Raw genomic sequence first — 17,261 nt, forward strand, 5'->3', positions numbered from 1 at the left:
CTACCTTGAATATGAAAGCAGCAATGCAAAACTCTAGAAGCACGAAGGACAAGAACACATATCATCACTAAAAGATAGCAATAATCCTCCAATTGCTGAACTCAAAGACACAGAATTTTTCAATCTAGTTGATAAAGAATTCTAAATTGCTATTTTTAGGTAACCCAATGAGCTACAAGAGAACACAAAAAGACAATTCAAAGAAAATCAGGAAAGCAATACATGAACAAAATGAGAAATTTAGCAAAGAGATAGAAATCATAAAAAGGACCAAACGAATTCTAGAGCTGAAGAATTCAGTGAATGAAATGAAAAATGCAATAGAAAGCATCTGCAGAATACAAAATATAAAAAGAGGTAGATTGTGACATCTAAAATATAAAGGGGGCACCTGGGTGACTCGGTCAGTTGAGCGTCTGACTCTTGATTTCAGCTCTTATATCGTCATCCAAGGATTGTGGGATCAAGACCCGCATCAGGCTCCAAGCCTGCTTGGAGCAGCTGCAGCTTGGACCCGCAGCAGGGTCAGCTTGGAGCCTGCTTAAGATTCTCTCTCTCCTCTGCCCCTCTCCCTTGTGCGCTTTCTCTCTCTCTCTCTCTCTCTCTCTCTATATATATATATATATATATTTAGAGCTTTTGTGGGGCTTTTGGTGGAGCTTTTGAATGTGAATTAAGTGAGGTCACCGTCAAGTTAAAATGTACTGCTTTATCTATAAGATGTTTTTATGTAAGCTTAGAGCAACCACAAAGCAAAAATCTAGAGAAGATTCACAAAAGATAAAGAAAGGGGAATCAAAAGCAGAAAAAGAGGTTGAGCCTTGCCTAATCCAGAATGGCTGCTATGATCTTTGTTGTTAAGGAAAAATGGTGATCCAGGTACCTGTGTAGCACCTAAGGATGGGCTAAAGCTAGAATCTGGACTTCAAGCCAGAGCCTTCAATGGGAGATCTCAGGTTTCAATGCCACATGTTGGCAAAATGTTTGGTGCTCCACCAGCCTTATCTAATGTTTCCAGAAAGGCTTTGAGAACTGTTAACATAACTACAGAAAAGTCAGTAAAGACTAATGGAGCCCTTAAACAGAAATAGACAAAGTTCCCTGTGAAACAGATGACTGGGAAGACTGTTAAAGCAAAAAGTTCCATTCCTGCCTTGAGTGATGCTGATCTAGAAATAGAAAAATTCTTTCCTTTATATCCTCTAGTCTTCAAGAGTTTTGACCTGCTTGAGGAATATGAAATGGCATACCTCCTCTTGAAGAGAATGCTTCCCATGAGCCTGGATGAGAAGTGGAAGCTTGAAAAACTATTACATGTGGCTTCCTTTCCCCTCTAAAAATGACCTCTTAACTCTGGAAGTATAATCTGCTGTGGTCTCCTTCAAGCATTCTGGGGGCCTTGGATGTTGAATTGCCACCTGCTTGCTATGACTTAAATATTTAAGTTTCTTAGCACTTTATAGTTTGTGGGTATGTATGTTTTTATGTTAATAAAGCCATTGTTTAACAGAAAAAAAAAAAAACATGTAAAATCACCAATTAACAAAAGGAAGCAGAAACAGAGGAAGAAAACAATTGGACTATGAAACAGCCAGAAAACAATGAATAAGATGGCATTCCATATCAATAATTACTCTAGGGGCGCCTGGGTGGATCAGTTGGTGAAGCGTCTGACTTTGGCTCAGGTCATAATCTCACAGTTTGTGAGTTCGAGTCCCATGTCAGGCTCTGTGCTGACAGCTCAGAGCTTGGAGCCTGCTTCAGATTCTGTGTCTCCCTCTCTCTCTGTCCCTCTCCTGCTCGTGCTCTCTCTCTCTCTCTCTCTCAAAATTAAATGAACATTAAAAAAAATTACTCTAAATGTGAATTGATTGAATTCACCAATCAAAAGGCCTGGAGTAGTTGAATGGATTAAAAACCATGACCTAACTATATGTTGCCTATAAAAGATTCACTTTAGCTTTAAGGACACACATAGGCTCAAACTGACGGGATGGAAAAAGATATTCCATACAAGTGGAATCTAAAAGAAAGTAGGGGTGGCTATATTTACATCCGACAAAATAGACTTTAAGCCAAAGCAGTAACAGAAAAGAGAAGGTCATTATATGTTGATAAAGGGGTCAATTCATCAAAAAGATATAACAGTCATAAATATAGACACACCCTACATAAGAGCACCTAAATATATTAAGCAAATACTAACATATCTAAAGGCAGAAATGGATAACAATATAATCATAGTCGTAGTAGGGGACTGTAATACCCAAGTTTCAACAATGGACAGATTATCCAAACCAATAACCAACTAGGAAATGTTGAACTTGAACCATACATTAGACTAAATTAACCTAACAGACATTTCTAGAACATTCCACCCAACAGCAGCAGCATACACATTATTCTCAAGTGCATATAGAACACTTTCCAGAATAGATCATATGATAGGCCACAAAGCTGGTCTCACCAAATTTAAGAAGATAGAAATCATACCAACTACCAACTATCTTTTCTTACCGCAGTGGTATGAAACTAGAAATCAACAAAGGAGACCTGAGAAGTTTCTAGGTACACATTCATGAACAACCAATAGATCAAAGAAGAAATCCAAAAGGAAATTAAAAAAAAATATTGAAAAAAATGAAAATGGAAACATAGCACACCAAAATACAGAGGATGTTGCAAAAGCAGGGGGAAGTTTAAAGTGATAAATGTGTATATTGAGAAAATCAAAAGATCTCAAACAACCTAACTTTACATCTCAAGATCTAGAAAAACAAGAACAATTAAGCCGAAAGTTAGCAGAAGGTAGGAAATAAAAAAGATCAGAGTGGAAATAAATGAAATATAGACCAGAAAACAATAGCTTTTTTTTTTTTTTTAAATAAACAAAATTGACTATGAGCATGTGACTCTTCAGGAGACAGCTGATACTTAGCTCCAGATGAGATTTGTTTTGCAGGTTAATATTGCTTGATGATTTAATTTTTATTTATTTTTTAAAAAAAATTTTAAATGTTTTTATTTATTTTGAAGGAGCAAGAGAGAGCATGAGCGGGGGAGGAGCAGAGAGAGAGGGAGACCCAGAATTCGAAGCAGGCTCCAGGCTCTAAGCTGTCAGCACAGAGCCTGATGCGGAGCCCGATGCGGAGCCAGAACTCATGGAAAGCGAGATCATGACCTGAGCCAAAGCCAGACGCTCAACCAACTGAACCACCCAGGCACCCCAACTGATGATTTAATTTTTAAAGATAAGCCAGAAATCAATACGTTTATATATTTTTTCAGGGTTGCCCACAAAGCACGGTGCAGCCATTCAAATCATGAAGCCATGTCTGGGCACCAGATTTGGCTCATGGGCTATGAGCTTAGGAAGAAGGGGTGTTTGGAAGGAGTGGGGTCATGAAGAAGAGAGAAGGCAGACAATGGTAAAGAAGCTTGAAAATTTTATTTATCTACCATTTATATATTGAAAGCAGAGCATTTTTATGACAAATGTTTCAAGAAGGAATTTCTCTTTCCAGTTTCACCACTGTGGCTACTAGTCCTTCCCTTATCTTATTACAGTGCAGATATGTTGTGATTGAAATAATTTATATGTACAAATTACATCACAGAAAAGTAATTTCATTGCTAAATGTAAGCAGGTTAGGGTACTTCATCCAAAATAAGAAAAGGAAAGAATTCTGCACTTCCACATTTTAAAGCTGGTATTTTAACAACTCTTTGACCATGGTTTATTCCATTTACAATCTTTGGTCACACAATATTAAAAGAAAAGTTATTTATTGGCATGCAAAGCAATATGGCTTCAGGATACATCTCTTAAATTTACAGAACTTAAAATTTCAAATATTCCATGTGGCTGGCAGGTGATGTGAAGTGATCTTGAACAGTGACATACTTACTTCCTAGAAATTAAAAAAAAAAAAAAAGGTAGTGATTTAACAATAGCTATGACACTTAGATGACACTTAGTAGTTAACTTATCCAGGAAATATTTCAGTGATTTACTTTGATAAAATTTGTTCATCAATCTTTTCATCTTATAAATCCCTTAGTCTTTTCAACTCTTTAAACATTTGCAGAGACGACTTATCCTAAAGTTCCCCTATGATGAAATATAAAGTTTATGAAAAATTATAAAAAGCAATTATAACCTATGAAAATAAGTGGTTAAGTTTTGGTGTTTAAACTTTTACTACTATGCTTATTACAGTAAGGACATAATACCATGTATACTGGTGTTTTCCTATGTGCTAAAATGTCACCATAAATAGCAATTTTTAATGTGACATTAATATGCAAATGTCTTAACATCTGCATGTTTCATTCATATCTGTGTTCCTAGTGCCTTATCCCTTATTGACACTCAGGAAATGCTTTTTGCAATAGAGGGGTAAATGAATAAATCTTACTGATGAAAAGTGAATATAATAATGTTTTCTTAAAGGATTCATAATTTTGATTACATACCAAGAGACTAAATAAAGACCCTCTCCCCCACACCGGGAACCACCTGTAGCCTGTATGATAATAGTTATGAAAGTTTTGATGGTTTTCAGAATTAACTAAAATGGTGTCACCTCTCAGTAATTTTGGTCTGAAGCAGCCAGTTGATAAAGTCCCTGGTGGCAAGATTGTCAAGAACTGTGTTCATCTCATCAGAGAAAGAGCCGTCGGCGTGTCTGCGGCGTAATTCTTCAACAATGGTGACTTCTTCTGGGAAACTGAAGGAATAAGGACCAAATGAGTGGTTAAAGGTTTTAAGGAAGTGCTTATTGACTGCTTATCCCTGGTAGCATGTGTGAGGGTCACTGAGAAAACATTAAGTTTCTATTTCCCCGGGAGGGGCCTGCTATGAAAAGCCTCACAGAAACCTGCATGTGGGCAAGGGAATGATTTAGGTAGGAAAGAGCAGAGTTGGGAACTGAAACCAGACCTAAGGAGTAGCTTCATGCCCTTCTCAATATTCCAGGCTGCTTTGACTATTTTAGTGTATTGGCAGCACAGATGTTATTACTGAGACTAATTCGTCTATAAATCAGAAAAATGTATGATGTCTCGTAAAACTAGTGATTGTCTGAACAGCCTGGCCAAGTACAGGATTAGCCGATTAAAGTTTAGTCCATATAACATTTCCTCTTTGAATGGTTTGCTCTAGCAGGAATTTTTGCAGTACGTTAAAACACTACAAAATATCCTCAAGTGTAAGTGACTATTTTACCAATTAGTTTCATCGGTTTGATCATGTTTTAAGTCAGTAACAATACTAGTTTCCTTTTGCCTTAAGCTCTCTTTAAGGCTCAGTGAACTTGTTTTAAATCTCACTTAAGAAAAAAAAAAGAGTTGAACATGAATTTCCTGCCTCTCATATTTCAAATGTCAATCAAAATGATCAGGAGAAAATGAGATGGTTCAGGAATCTGTTTGGTTGTGGTAAGTTCCAAGAAAGTCCCAAAAGGCTCTAGCTTCATTTTCAACTTTGACAATTTGGTGATTGTCTATATGACAGCCCTATTAAAAAAATGGGCATATCGTTAAATCTATGACTGTTCCCACGTATCTGTGCTTTGAGGGTCATTTCATTACACATCTTAAATTGTCTTCCTTTTAGTCTTCATCACATTTTTACCTGAATCCTGACACACACACACATATATGTGATCCCACGTGTAAATATTTACAGTCGGACTTTCTGTTTTCAGCATTGTGTCTCCTTTTTCCTTAAACCTAGTTTTCCCAAGACAGTTCTCGTTTAAGCCGGTTGTCTTCGTACAGTTATCAAAAAAGCATTCTACTTGTTATCAAGAGTGTTCTGGATTGACAAATGAATGCCCTAATTACAATGCCACTCTAATAGAGAATAATAATTAATTACAAATATTATTAATCCTTGCTATCAAAAGTAAAACAGACTAGACTTTTGTAGACTGTCTCCCACCAATATGAGTTATTTCCTCACTTTGTGAGACTATACTAATTGCTTCTGTAATCCAGATCCATATATAGATAACTGTAGTCTAAGTTTTCAGCATCATGCAAAAAAAAAAATGTTAAATAAGAATGTACAGACTTACTCTCGCCTTCCCCGGCCTTTCACCAGCCAAGCAATGAATTCCTTGGCAGCTTGGCCTTCCAAATAAGAACTTACATCACTGGTAAAGGTCCCTTCAGCATGTCTCTCAAATTCATCATGACGTTTGGCAATGTTATTCCTGAACGAAATGTGAAAGTTAAGTTGAAGATCTGTCTCTTTAGCAATATGGTTCTCACCTTTAAACAGTGCAGCCTGGGGTTCAGGATCCTATGTAGAAGGGGCTGAGGGAGATTTGGGAGATGAGGGTAGCCGGGGGATCATCCTGAAGCTACATCAATTACCTGGAGTGAAGGATGATGGGACAGGGCTAGTAACAATGAAAGTGGGCTAAAGCCCCTCCACTCTATCGGCTTACTCATTTTCGGCTCCCCTGCTTGTCTGTGTCATTGATTATTAAAGCTGCATTCACTTCAGTCTCAATATAAGTGGGTTCTGCACCGTGCTGTGCTACTTGCAGGTAAGGCGGCTGTTTGTTGTTAGTCCACATGGGGTCAGAGTTAATGCAATGCTTCTAGGGAAAGCCAAGGGCCATCTCAAAATCCAGCAAAAGGACCACAGGATAATGGACTAAAGGAAACGTGTGATGGGCCAGCAACGAGGAAAGCGAAGAAGAGGGCTCCATTTCACCCTCAAGCATGTGCAGAGTGCTCTGTGTAGGTGGGTGACGAGCCACCCTCAGTTTCCCTGATGTGTGTTACCCCAGAAGGTTTATCTGAAACACACAACAGAAACTGCCTAAGAAAATAATTGTCTCACATTAGTTTACCAAGTTGTGGCATTCTTTTTCTAGAAATGAGGACAGCTGTTTCCATTTTTTTTTTTTTCAAATTTCTGATTTTCCACATTTTACCAAAGGCCTCATCTCTAGTCCTTGGCAGGAACTTTTCCCAGTGTCTCTTCTGGCCATGACCATCATTTCTGGAGCTGTAACTTTCACTTAAGAACTTTTGGTCAATCGCTCTGTCTCTCCTGTTTCTCCTGTTGGCTTGTGTCTACTCTCTTGCTCTCCCTTCCTCTCTCCCTTCTCTTTTCTTTTTTTTAAATGTTTATTTCTTTTTATTTTTAATAGAGAGAGAGCATGAGCAAGGAAGGGGCACAGAGAGAGGGAGAGAGAGAATCCCAAGCAGGCTCCGTGCTGTCAGCAAAGAGCCCAGTGTGGGGCTGGATCTCATGAACAATGAGATCATGACCCGAGCTGGATGCTTAAGCGACTGAGCCACCCAGGCACACCTCTATTCTATCCAGACAAATCTATGCCCTTTCCTGATTTTTAGATTCCTTTAGCTACTTTGTATGCATAACTCCCTTCCCCTTGTGGGCCATCCTCCAAAGAAATTGTGAAATTCCACCATCTCTGTGAAACCCTTGCAGATGATTTCCTCCAGTAGCCTAGATGTAGCAAAAAACCCAACACTGTCAAAGAAAATCCAACATTAAAATGTATGCCTTACGATAGGCTTGTGTTCTTATTTGCCTTCTTCTCTCTTTATGCTGTGCAGCTAGGCTGTAATTTTAAATGTGTATCTTGGATTGTATTCTACAAGAAAAAGACTGCATCTGTTTCCATTCCTTACCATGATTAACTTGGCTAGAGGATACTTTGAATGTGATCACAATCATGAGTTTGAACCCTACAAGGGAATGGTGAATTCTCTGTATCTTTTGGTCAGAAATTAGATTCCTAATCTTGCAGGTTCACAAAAGTCAACTTCTGATTTTAAAGGAAAATGGCCCAAGAGGGTAAATATCGCTAAGACCACGGGTGGGAATATAAAGTCTAAGTCCCATTGGAGGGTAGATAAGGGGACTGAAGGGGTGAGAGGGTGGGACGTTCAAGGAATAATACAAAAGACAGTATCACCAACCTTGAAAATCACCGAAATTGGAAGAGCCTATGTGCACTAACTGATGAACATGATAAAAAAAAAAACAGTCAGGAGAAATTTTAGACATATTTATGTAATATATTTGTGTGCAAATTTTGGACTAGGTTCAGACTCTTACTTGTTCCTCTTGGTGTTCATCAACCACTGCACGAAATCCTGCGCACGCCTGGAATCCAGATACTTGCTATAGTCACTGGTGAATGTGCCTTGAGAATGGCGTTTGTCCTCAATCATCTGATCCGGATCATCGAGCGGGTCTGTCTGAGGAGCTGGGAATGATCTGTAAAGAACAGTGATGGGTACAACTAAATCTCTCCCCAAGAGTAGAATCACTTCAATAGTACCTCTCTACAAAATACTGCACCGTATGACGCTGGAAGGCAGGTGCCTTGAGTATTTCAGTGGGTAGTTCGGAGACACCTTGGCTTGCCATGGGAATTCCATAGTTGTATTGGAATTGAATACACTCTGATTCTGAATTCTAGTAATAGATTTTTTCACCTGGCTTCTTTTTTTCTGAAATGGGATTAAATAAATCTTTTTTCACTTAATTCATCTACTCATGATTGTGCTAATAATGACAGAAGAGATCAATGACTTGAATATTTAAAAGAGTAAAAAATTCCACATCATTTGCTGGGCAGCAGATTTATGTTCCTAATTTTGTTTTGCATATATTCATATAAAAAAGTTTAGTTACCTGGGTATATGATAGCTAATGCTGGAAGAAAGACAAACATTCAAAGAAAGACAAAAGAGGTGTATAGGTGGCTCGGTTGATGAAGCATCAAACTCTTGATTTCAACTCAGGTCATGATCTCATGGTTCATGGGTTTGAACCCCACATAGGGCTCTGTACTGACAGGGTAGAACCTGCTTGAGATGCTCTCTCTGCCTCTCCCCCTCTCATTCTCTCTCTCTCTCTCTCTCTCTCTCTCTCTAAAATAGATTAAAAACATTAAAAAAAAAGAAAGACAAGAAAAAGTGCACTTGATAATTTGAAACTGTATAGTGGATAGTACGCATGCTAGAAATCAACAGTTCATTGGCATGGTAAATATGGGGAAATATTCAATGTGATTAATACTCAGAAATAGAAATGAGATACTATTTTTACCTGTCAAATTAGTGAAGATTAAATACTGGGGAGAATAGTGTGAGAGAAGTATTTCTATACTGCTGATGGGAATGTATATGTGTGTGACTTTTCTGGAAAGCAAGTTGGCAAGATAATATAAAAAAATTAGACTCATTCAAAACCCTTTGACATAGTAATTCTACTACTAGAAATCTATCCTCAGAAAATAGTAAGAAATCTAGGGGGAAAATGTTATTTGCAGTATTCTTTGTGGGAAAATTTGAAGAATTCTTAAGTGTTCAATAAAGGAGGAATAGCTAAATAAATATTGTACATTTATGAGATGGAATAGAATGCAAGCATTAAAGGTCCTACACATAATAGGTATTTTTAATGGTATAAGAAAAAACTAGCAACATAATGCTAAGAGAAAAAAAAAAAACATCGTATCTGGAATACGTTTATACACCATACACGTAAGATACAGGAAAGTAATATACCAAATTTCAAAATTATTAACAGTTTTCTCTGAACAATGAAGTTTGAGCACTGAAAACAAAATTGCATGTTTTTAAAATAGTTTCTATCATGAACACATATGACTTTTATAGCTAACAACTAGCCATTATTTTTAAAAAGGACACAAAGTTGGTATGAATCGTTAAAATAATCTATTCTACAGTATGTAATGAATGTACAGATAGGATCAACTGAAGATTCAAAAGAGCTATAATTTACTGTGTAATAAATTTTCAACATTGCCCACCCCTTTGGGTATGAAACAGCACATACTCTGATCTACACTGCAGAAAAGCCTGTATCACAATGATACCTTGAACATTTGGAAAATGTGCAGAGTATTTTACTGAGACCTATTCACGAACCATAGTTTTAACAGGCTGTATTCTAACCATAATATCATGTTAGTTAAAGTCTAGAGATTTAATACCTGGATTTCTCCTCTGTGTCTTGAAGGGAACGTTGCCAGCTGCCTTGTACCAGCATTACAAACAATCCGGCCACAAAGTAAATGCTTTTCATTTTTGCTGCCTGTGGGAACACAGAGTCAGGGAGGGGGGTGTGCGGGTGGGGGGAGACAGGCAACCACATTTAAACCTGTCCAATTAGATTAGTTCAATTTTGACTAAGTAAATATTACAAATAGAAAGTATAAGCTAGTCATCAACTTTACTCTGATTATATTTCCTGCTTCTTTTCAGATAGTAGATGATATTTTCCCCCAGATTTTGGGGGTGACAAAAAAGGATACAAAAGATATGTTCCACCCAATTAAAAAAAAAAAGCAATGTACCACCAACTAAGCTCTTTCATTAGTGTAGGACACTTGTGTTAATGATCAGAAGGCTCATTTCCAGACTTGAAATTAAAAATGTCCATGATAAACATTTAAAATATCTACTGTAGATGATATGCTACATATGGTTAGCCTGAATGGCACTTTATCCATAATGCCACCCCCTTCACTATCAGTCTGGCTTTCAATTAATAGTCCTTCACTTCCAAGCATTTACATTATACTGCATTTCAACCATCTTAAAGCAGCCTCAGGCTACAACTTGGCATACCAGCTGTCGGTTCAGATGTATTATTCATTTATATTTTAAATAGTGTAACTTGGTCTAGACTTTGTAATTATAAAGCGGCCAACAGATTTGAGGTATTTTAGGGTGCTTTGACCTGTTCTAAATTAAAGGGAAAAATCATTTTAAAGACAAGCAATTTGCAACAAAAACTAATGCTTCTGGCAACTTGAACAATCACAACCAAGAAACTAAGAGATCACTGTCATAAAGAAAATTAACGCTTGCTTCTGAAGTCTTGGAAGTCCCCAGGTTGTTTTATAATTGGACTTAGTCCAGGATACGTCATTCACCGCTACTGACACCCTAGGCTTGGTTGTGGGATACACCTGGTTGCTTGTCTTCGTATCTCAAGCAGATGCCCTGTGAAGCCATTGGATGCCAAGGACCTGATGATGCAGTGTGGACGGGATGGGGATCAATATGAATGTGAGCAGCATGACCCCACAGGGCACGCTTCTCTGTTTACCGAATGGAACCTTTGAGTCCAGTATTGGTCATGGACTTCTCTCTGCTACCTTTAAGACAGACCGTGTTTACTTTGAGAAGTGGGGATTTCAATCCATGTTTGATTATGCTTATCCGTAAATGATTTGAATGAGTACTTTTGGCAAATGGCATTTGGTTTGAGATAAGGATTTTATAAATATTAACATTTTAAACTATCAATCTTTTCTTGAACATCCTAGCCATATTTACTATCTGTCTTTGGCACTAAAACACGCAGACTGTAGTACCTGCAGTGGTATTTTTTTTTCTTTGAAATACTGTCTTTTTAGATTAAGTGGTCAATTAGACAAAGTAACACATTAGGAATTACAGGTTCATCCTTCTTCATTCATCAGTATTAAGTTCCTCATCTGGCATTTCGCTCTGGGTCAGTTCATCTAGTTGGCAAACTTAGGAAACTTTGTCACCTACGCAAGTTGTGTCTTCTGATTATAATTCTCAATTGTAAATTCATGCTTTGGGGAATTTTTTTAAAAAATTATGGTGGCAAGCATTTCTTTTTAGGATTGCCCCACTGTTAAAAGTCAATGTAGTCCTAGGGACGCCAGGGTGGCTCAGGTGGTTAAGTGTCTGACTCTTGATCTCAGCTCGTGTCATGATTTCAGGGTTCATGAGTTTCAGCCCTGCATTTAGGCTCTGTGCTGACAGTGAGGAACCTGCTTGGGAATTCTCTCTCTCTCTCTCTCCCTCTCTCTGCCCCTCTCCTGCTCATGCATGCTCTCTCTCTCTCAAGATAAAGAAATAAACATTAAAAAATATTTTTAAAAAGTTGGTTTAGTCCTAAATAATTCCTTCTACGCAAAGATCCAAAAAATTTTACGATATTTTCTAGTATGTTTTACAGAGGCAGATTTAGAACAGGTGGGATTTTGCCACTGTGGGAACTGAAAGAGAAGCAATTGTAGGGAAGTGAGTATCTTCAGTCCTCTACAGTCAACAAAATGAGTTCTACTGAAAAAGGAACTGATTTTTAAGATGTCAGTTATTCATTTAGTGGAAGCCTATGGAATTGTGAACATTTGAAGAATCAGATTAATTGTTTGAATACCACTACTGAGAAAGCAAATATTTACGTTATTTTAGCTCCACCTCCTGCTCAATAAGAGAAGAATTTTAATTACCCCCCTTTAGGCAGTCTAAGGAGAGAATCTGCAGTTTTTTTAAAGAACCACATATTGCCATTCAAATTTAAAGGAAAATATGGTAACGATAGTATTCTCTGTGTAGGAAGCCTTTTAGAAAGATTAACCTTAGACCTAGATAAGGTGACATATCATATCCCTAAACATATTGGTGTTGTAGGCCAAATAAGTCCTTTTCAAACCGGTTGGCTCATTTCCTCTGCTAAGTCCTTCGTGCACATGGCAAAAACACACCCCTTGATCATTTTCTCCTTTGAGGATCTTTGTAAAATTGTTCTTTGTCCTTAAGAAGTTAAATGGGTACTTTAGAACATCTTGCTTTTTTCTGAAGAGACTTACTAAATTTCCTTTCAGGATGTGGACATTTTAGATATATTATTTATTATTATTGGTCTTCAATCCCTGGGAGGTAATTATTCATCAGTGGTTTTATTCAGTTCCATCCAAAGACTTCTTAATAACTGACTATATTTTTTTCTGCACCAAATATGCTATGTCTCATTTACAGTGAACTGATTTCACGGACGTTGATTTTTTGATAGACTTATCAGAAATTTGAATATTTGAAGGATGATGTTGACTCTGTTCTTTTGGAAAGCCATAAGTTTTCATTGGTAAGGAGCAATTGCTGCTATAGCTTCTCTAATGGACACATTTCTGCTGAATTTAAAAGGCGCCTTCTGTTCAAAGTAGTATATACATTTATCAAACCCTAGCAAAATATTTATTTTTCAAAATGTTAACCATTTACTTTTAAAATGCAGTCCTCATAACTGTTAAATCTTACAAGGGCATTGATTTGAATCTTTGTTTTTCTTTCTATTTTATATCTTTAAATTGAATTATTCATCCAATGCGCTTTTCAGCTTGATTATGTTGAAATAAATATATGTAAATGCGTTTTATATCACTTTTTCTTCTCGATTCCGCCCCCTGTATTATGATTAATAAAGTATAAGATGAAAGAACAGCACTTAATTCGTAATACTTTGCCCCATAAAAATACTTAACTGTACCCCAAACAAGATTTACAATCTTGCAATCACTCCCGATTCGTCTTACCTTCTGACACTTGACTGGAACAGAGCAGGTGGAGAGAGAGCGAGCCCTCTTTTCGGAACTTTGGATGTGTGTGTCCTGAGCCCTGTACTTCTGCAGCACAGTGCACTGTATTTATATACTCTCAGCGTTGTTTAGACTCACAGATATTACGCTGACAGTATAAATTTCTCATCTGTAAATAATGAGTTTTTGTTACAAACGATTTCACTCGCCTACTCACTTTGCTCATCTGCATTCTAAGCTTATATTGGGTGGGACCTCGGAGACCAGGAAACTTTTTATTTACTCTCTTGCTTTTTTTTTGTTGTTGGGAATGGAAAGGGCAGTTTGGAAATTCACCCTTCACCCTCAGTCAGGCATGAAAATCACTTAAGTACTCTAAAGTGAATTTTGATGCCGAAGACAAAAAACCCGTGAAATTACATAGACTATGGCTAACCTCACTTTGAGCAGGGCCTCATTTGGGGGTCTTACAAGTCCTCCCGTTTGTTGTTTCATTATGATGCATTCATCTGAATGCAATAATCAGTTCATTCTATCATCTACCCAAGTAATAAATCATTTGCTCAACACATACTTAATCAGAATTTTCTCATCCCCACCCTACGAAATTTATTTGTACTATTTTCTAGAGGAATTTTTTAAAAATATCGATTAAGACCTAATGTGTCCTGTTGTGGAAAATTGGATTCAGGCAGAAAGGATACAGCAAAATGAGGATTAAACATCCAAGATAGGTAATGATAATAAGACAGGAACTAGTATTTCTTTTTTCTTCTAATGGATATATAAAGACTCACTGTTGATGAGAGACCCGGACACTAATTCACAAAAGAGAAAATGTGAAGAAAACTGTTGAGATGAGATGCATATTGTCACATTTCCTGAGCTTTGTGACCCACCACTTAGGACTTTAAAGATATACAGGATTTAGCAGACACGAGTCTGGTCACTTTAGAGAAAGAGAGTTATGTGAAGTGACCTGGACAGGTGACATGAGAACAGTGTCGGTGTAATTAGATTTTAGTCTGGCTGCTATCAACAAGCTGTGTGACTGTGGTCAAGTCACATCCTTTCTTTGTGCCTCAGCTTCCTCATTTGTAAAATGAGAGGGTTGGTTAAATGACTGTTGTGAAATAAAAATGTGATTCCATATGACAAAATCATTGCACCATTTCCTAGCTAGATTCCAATATTTGAACACCATCAAGTGCATGCCAAAGCTAATGACTTTTATGGAAGTAAATCGTGGAAGCAGCTGGAGAAACATTCCCAGGGAACTTAAACTGTTTGATCACGGTTTGGACCCACTATTTGATGTAAAGCCAGTTAAAGGCCACAGAGATCAGTTCTATGTGAAATTGGGAGACCTCAGGAAAGGGGTTTGTACTGGTGATTACTGATGGTATAAAGCCTTGCTAATTAAAGTGTGGTCCAAAAACCAGCATCACCTAGGAGCGAGCTGGCTAGAAATGCAGACTCTCAGGCCCAAGTCCAGACTTACCCAGTAAGAATTTGCATTTTGTCAAGATTCCCAGGCAATTAATATGCATATTAAAGTTTGAGAAGCTTGGTTGTATAAAATACCCATCTCATTTTCTTCACCTTCCTCTCGGTGTGTGCTGGTATTTTCACCTGAGGACTACTTCTTAACACCACCAGCAGAGGGGGTGAAAGAGCAGAGAAAGGTGGCCTTCCTTAGGACACGTGGATTAACACTTATAAATACAGTAATGGCTTGAAAGTGTGGATCAGTTTACTCCTCTCTTACCTCAGTCCTCATGAGTACATTGACTATACATTCAGTTCTATTTTTTGTCTTTGCCTATTTGAACAGATGTCTCTTCATCCCTCTGTGTTGGCCTCCTTTTCAGGTGTTACCTGTTTGTGGAGCAGTCCTAAGAAGGGGGCTCTGTGGATGATGTATATAAAATCCTTAACGCAGTCCATGGCTTTGTTCTTTTCCAATATCTCTCAATATCTTACTACATAACTTGTTTCCCTCCACCGCATTTGCTTTCTGTTATTTCAGAAGTGCCTATGCCAAGTTCTTTCAGGAAATTTCCTCTAGCTTCATCTCCAGCCCTCCAACACTGATTCTGGGCAGTCCCCAACACCATAATAATAAGCATTCTGAAAATGCAGAAGCGTTATGAGCCTCATTGTATAGGGCTCTGCTCTCCTACCTAGCAGGGGCAGAGCAGGCTCCCTAATGGACATTGTATTATCAGAAAATAAGACAAACATCAAGTGCAATGTGGACTTGTGGATCTTCTTCCAATGACTGTCCGAACGCCAGCCTCTACTTGGCCTTCAATTCCCATTGTTGCAGTTATTCAGTTATTCACATGTAAGGCAGAGAAAGCGGTGTCCTTGTATTTATATGACTAGTGCTAAATAGCTTATCTAGGAGCAGGGAAATTCTGGGGTATGCCATCTAGAGTTCTCCCATCAGACTATATGGGAGGTGCCTGGTGGCTGCCAGGGGGCATTGCCACATAATAGCTATGATATACTTTCCTGAAAGGTCAACTTGACTTGGTATATGTAATATAAAACATAATTATTGTATGGAGTAGAGTACAAAAATGTGCATCAAGTTTTAAAGTAAAGTAAGGTATTTATTCAAAGATTTCTTGCTTTCTTTATGATGATTAAGACCAGGGATAACTTTTATGGGCTTAAAACCTATGCTGTTGCATGAAGCCATATGTTTAGAGAGCCCCATGCTTGGTTTAATACTCTGCTCTCATCATCTTGAAGTTCTTAATGACTTTTGATCAAGGGCTCTGCACTTTAAAAAACATTTTTTTAATGTTTATTTTATTTTTGACAGAGAGACAGAGCATGAGCAAGGGAGGGGCAGAGAGAGAGGGAGACACAGAATCTGAAACAGGCTCCAGGCTCCGAGCTGTCAGCACAGAGCCCGACGCGGGCTCGAGCTCACAGACCGCAAGATCATGACCTGAGCTGAAGTCGGAGGCTCAACCAACTGAGCCACTCAGGCACCCCAAAGGTTCTGCATTTTTATTTTGCACTTGGCCTCACAAATTATGTATCGAATTCTTCTTAGGACCTCACCTGACAAAATCATGGAGTATGGGAATTTTGCATGTTGATTTTCCTCAGCTGTTCAGAATGGTTGGGTTGCAATGTTTGGGAATGGAAAGGATCTAGGTTCATGGTATTACCCTGGTAGCAAGACTATGGGCAAAGGGAATTCTCTTGCATTGCTGATGGGAGCACATCATGTTACAAAATGTTTGTAGGCAAAATTTGACAATATTACAAAATACAAATACCTATAACCCTTGGCCTAGTAAGGCTCATGCACCATTCTGAAAATTTGTCCCAATTTTATTCCTACATACACACACACACACACACACACACACACACACACACATAATGATGTGGGTACAAGATTCTTCATTGCGGCATTGTGTATAACAGTAACAAGTCAGAGACAATCCAAGGAGCCATCAATAGAGCAGAATTTAGAAAAAAAAAAAAAACAAGGAAGAAGCTCTTTATTCACCAGTATAGACTCTAAGATATGTTGTTAGGTGGAAATAGGGAGGTACATTATGGATACATAGTAGGCCACTTTTGTGTTAGGAGAGGGAATGGGACAAATATATGTTTATTTACTCATCACTGCATTTAAAATAACTGGAAGGGGGCTCCTGGGTGGCTCAGTCGGTTGGGCATCCGACTTCGGCTCAGGTCGTGATCTTGTGGTCTATGAGTTCGAGCCCTAAGTCGGGCTATGTGCTGACAGCTCAGAGCCTGGAGCCTGTTTCGGATTCTGTGTCTCCCTCTCTCTCTGACCTTACCCTATTCATGCTCTGTCTCTCTCTGTCTCAAAAATGAATAAATGTT

General features: G+C 38.1%; 1 protein-coding gene and 1 pseudogene across 2 annotated transcripts; one reads left to right on the forward strand and one right to left on the reverse strand.

The window, feature by feature from the left end:
• Positions 1–835: 835 nt before the first annotated feature.
• On the forward strand, positions 836–4,831 carry LOC147578502 (securin pseudogene; annotated as a pseudogene).
• GCG (glucagon) lies at positions 3,430–13,488 on the reverse strand. 2 transcript variants are annotated; one of them, XM_086718752.1, is made up of 6 exons: positions 13,380–13,488; positions 10,014–10,114; positions 8,105–8,266; positions 6,081–6,218; positions 4,587–4,730; positions 3,430–3,911 (listed from the first exon to the last, which is right to left on the reverse strand). In XM_086718752.1, exons 2-6 carry the CDS (start codon positions 10,103–10,105, stop codon positions 3,905–3,907), a joined length of 543 nt encoding a protein of 180 aa, XP_086574878.1. In that variant the 5' UTR covers positions 10,106–10,114; positions 13,380–13,488; the 3' UTR covers positions 3,430–3,904. The 2 variants fall into 2 exon arrangements, with proteins under 2 accessions (XP_086574878.1, XP_025767926.1); XM_025912141.2 differs by lacking the exon at positions 3,430–3,911 and having other exon boundaries at positions 4,583–4,730.
• Between the last annotated feature and the right edge of the window lie 3,773 nt (positions 13,489–17,261).

Source organism: Puma concolor, chromosome C1 (genome assembly GCF_028749965.1).
Source record: "Puma concolor isolate L17-30 chromosome C1, mPumCon1.1.hap2, whole genome shotgun sequence".
NCBI lineage: Eukaryota > Metazoa > Chordata > Mammalia > Carnivora > Felidae > Puma > Puma concolor.

What these genes read in the sequence shown, in the direction of transcription:
- GCG (XM_086718752.1), bottom strand. Translation starts at nt 10,105, where the DNA reads ATGAAAAGCATTTACTTTGTGGCCGGATTGTTTGTAATGCTGGTACAA. An exon ending in GACACAGAGGAGAAATCCAG is followed by an intron (nt 8,267 to 10,013) that starts GTATTAAATCTC and finishes TGTTCTTTACAG; the next exon opens with ATCATTCCCAGCTCCTCAGA. An exon ending in ATGAACACCAAGAGGAACAA is followed by an intron (nt 6,219 to 8,104) that starts GTAAGAGTCTGA and finishes CATTTCGTTCAG; the next exon opens with GAATAACATTGCCAAACGTC.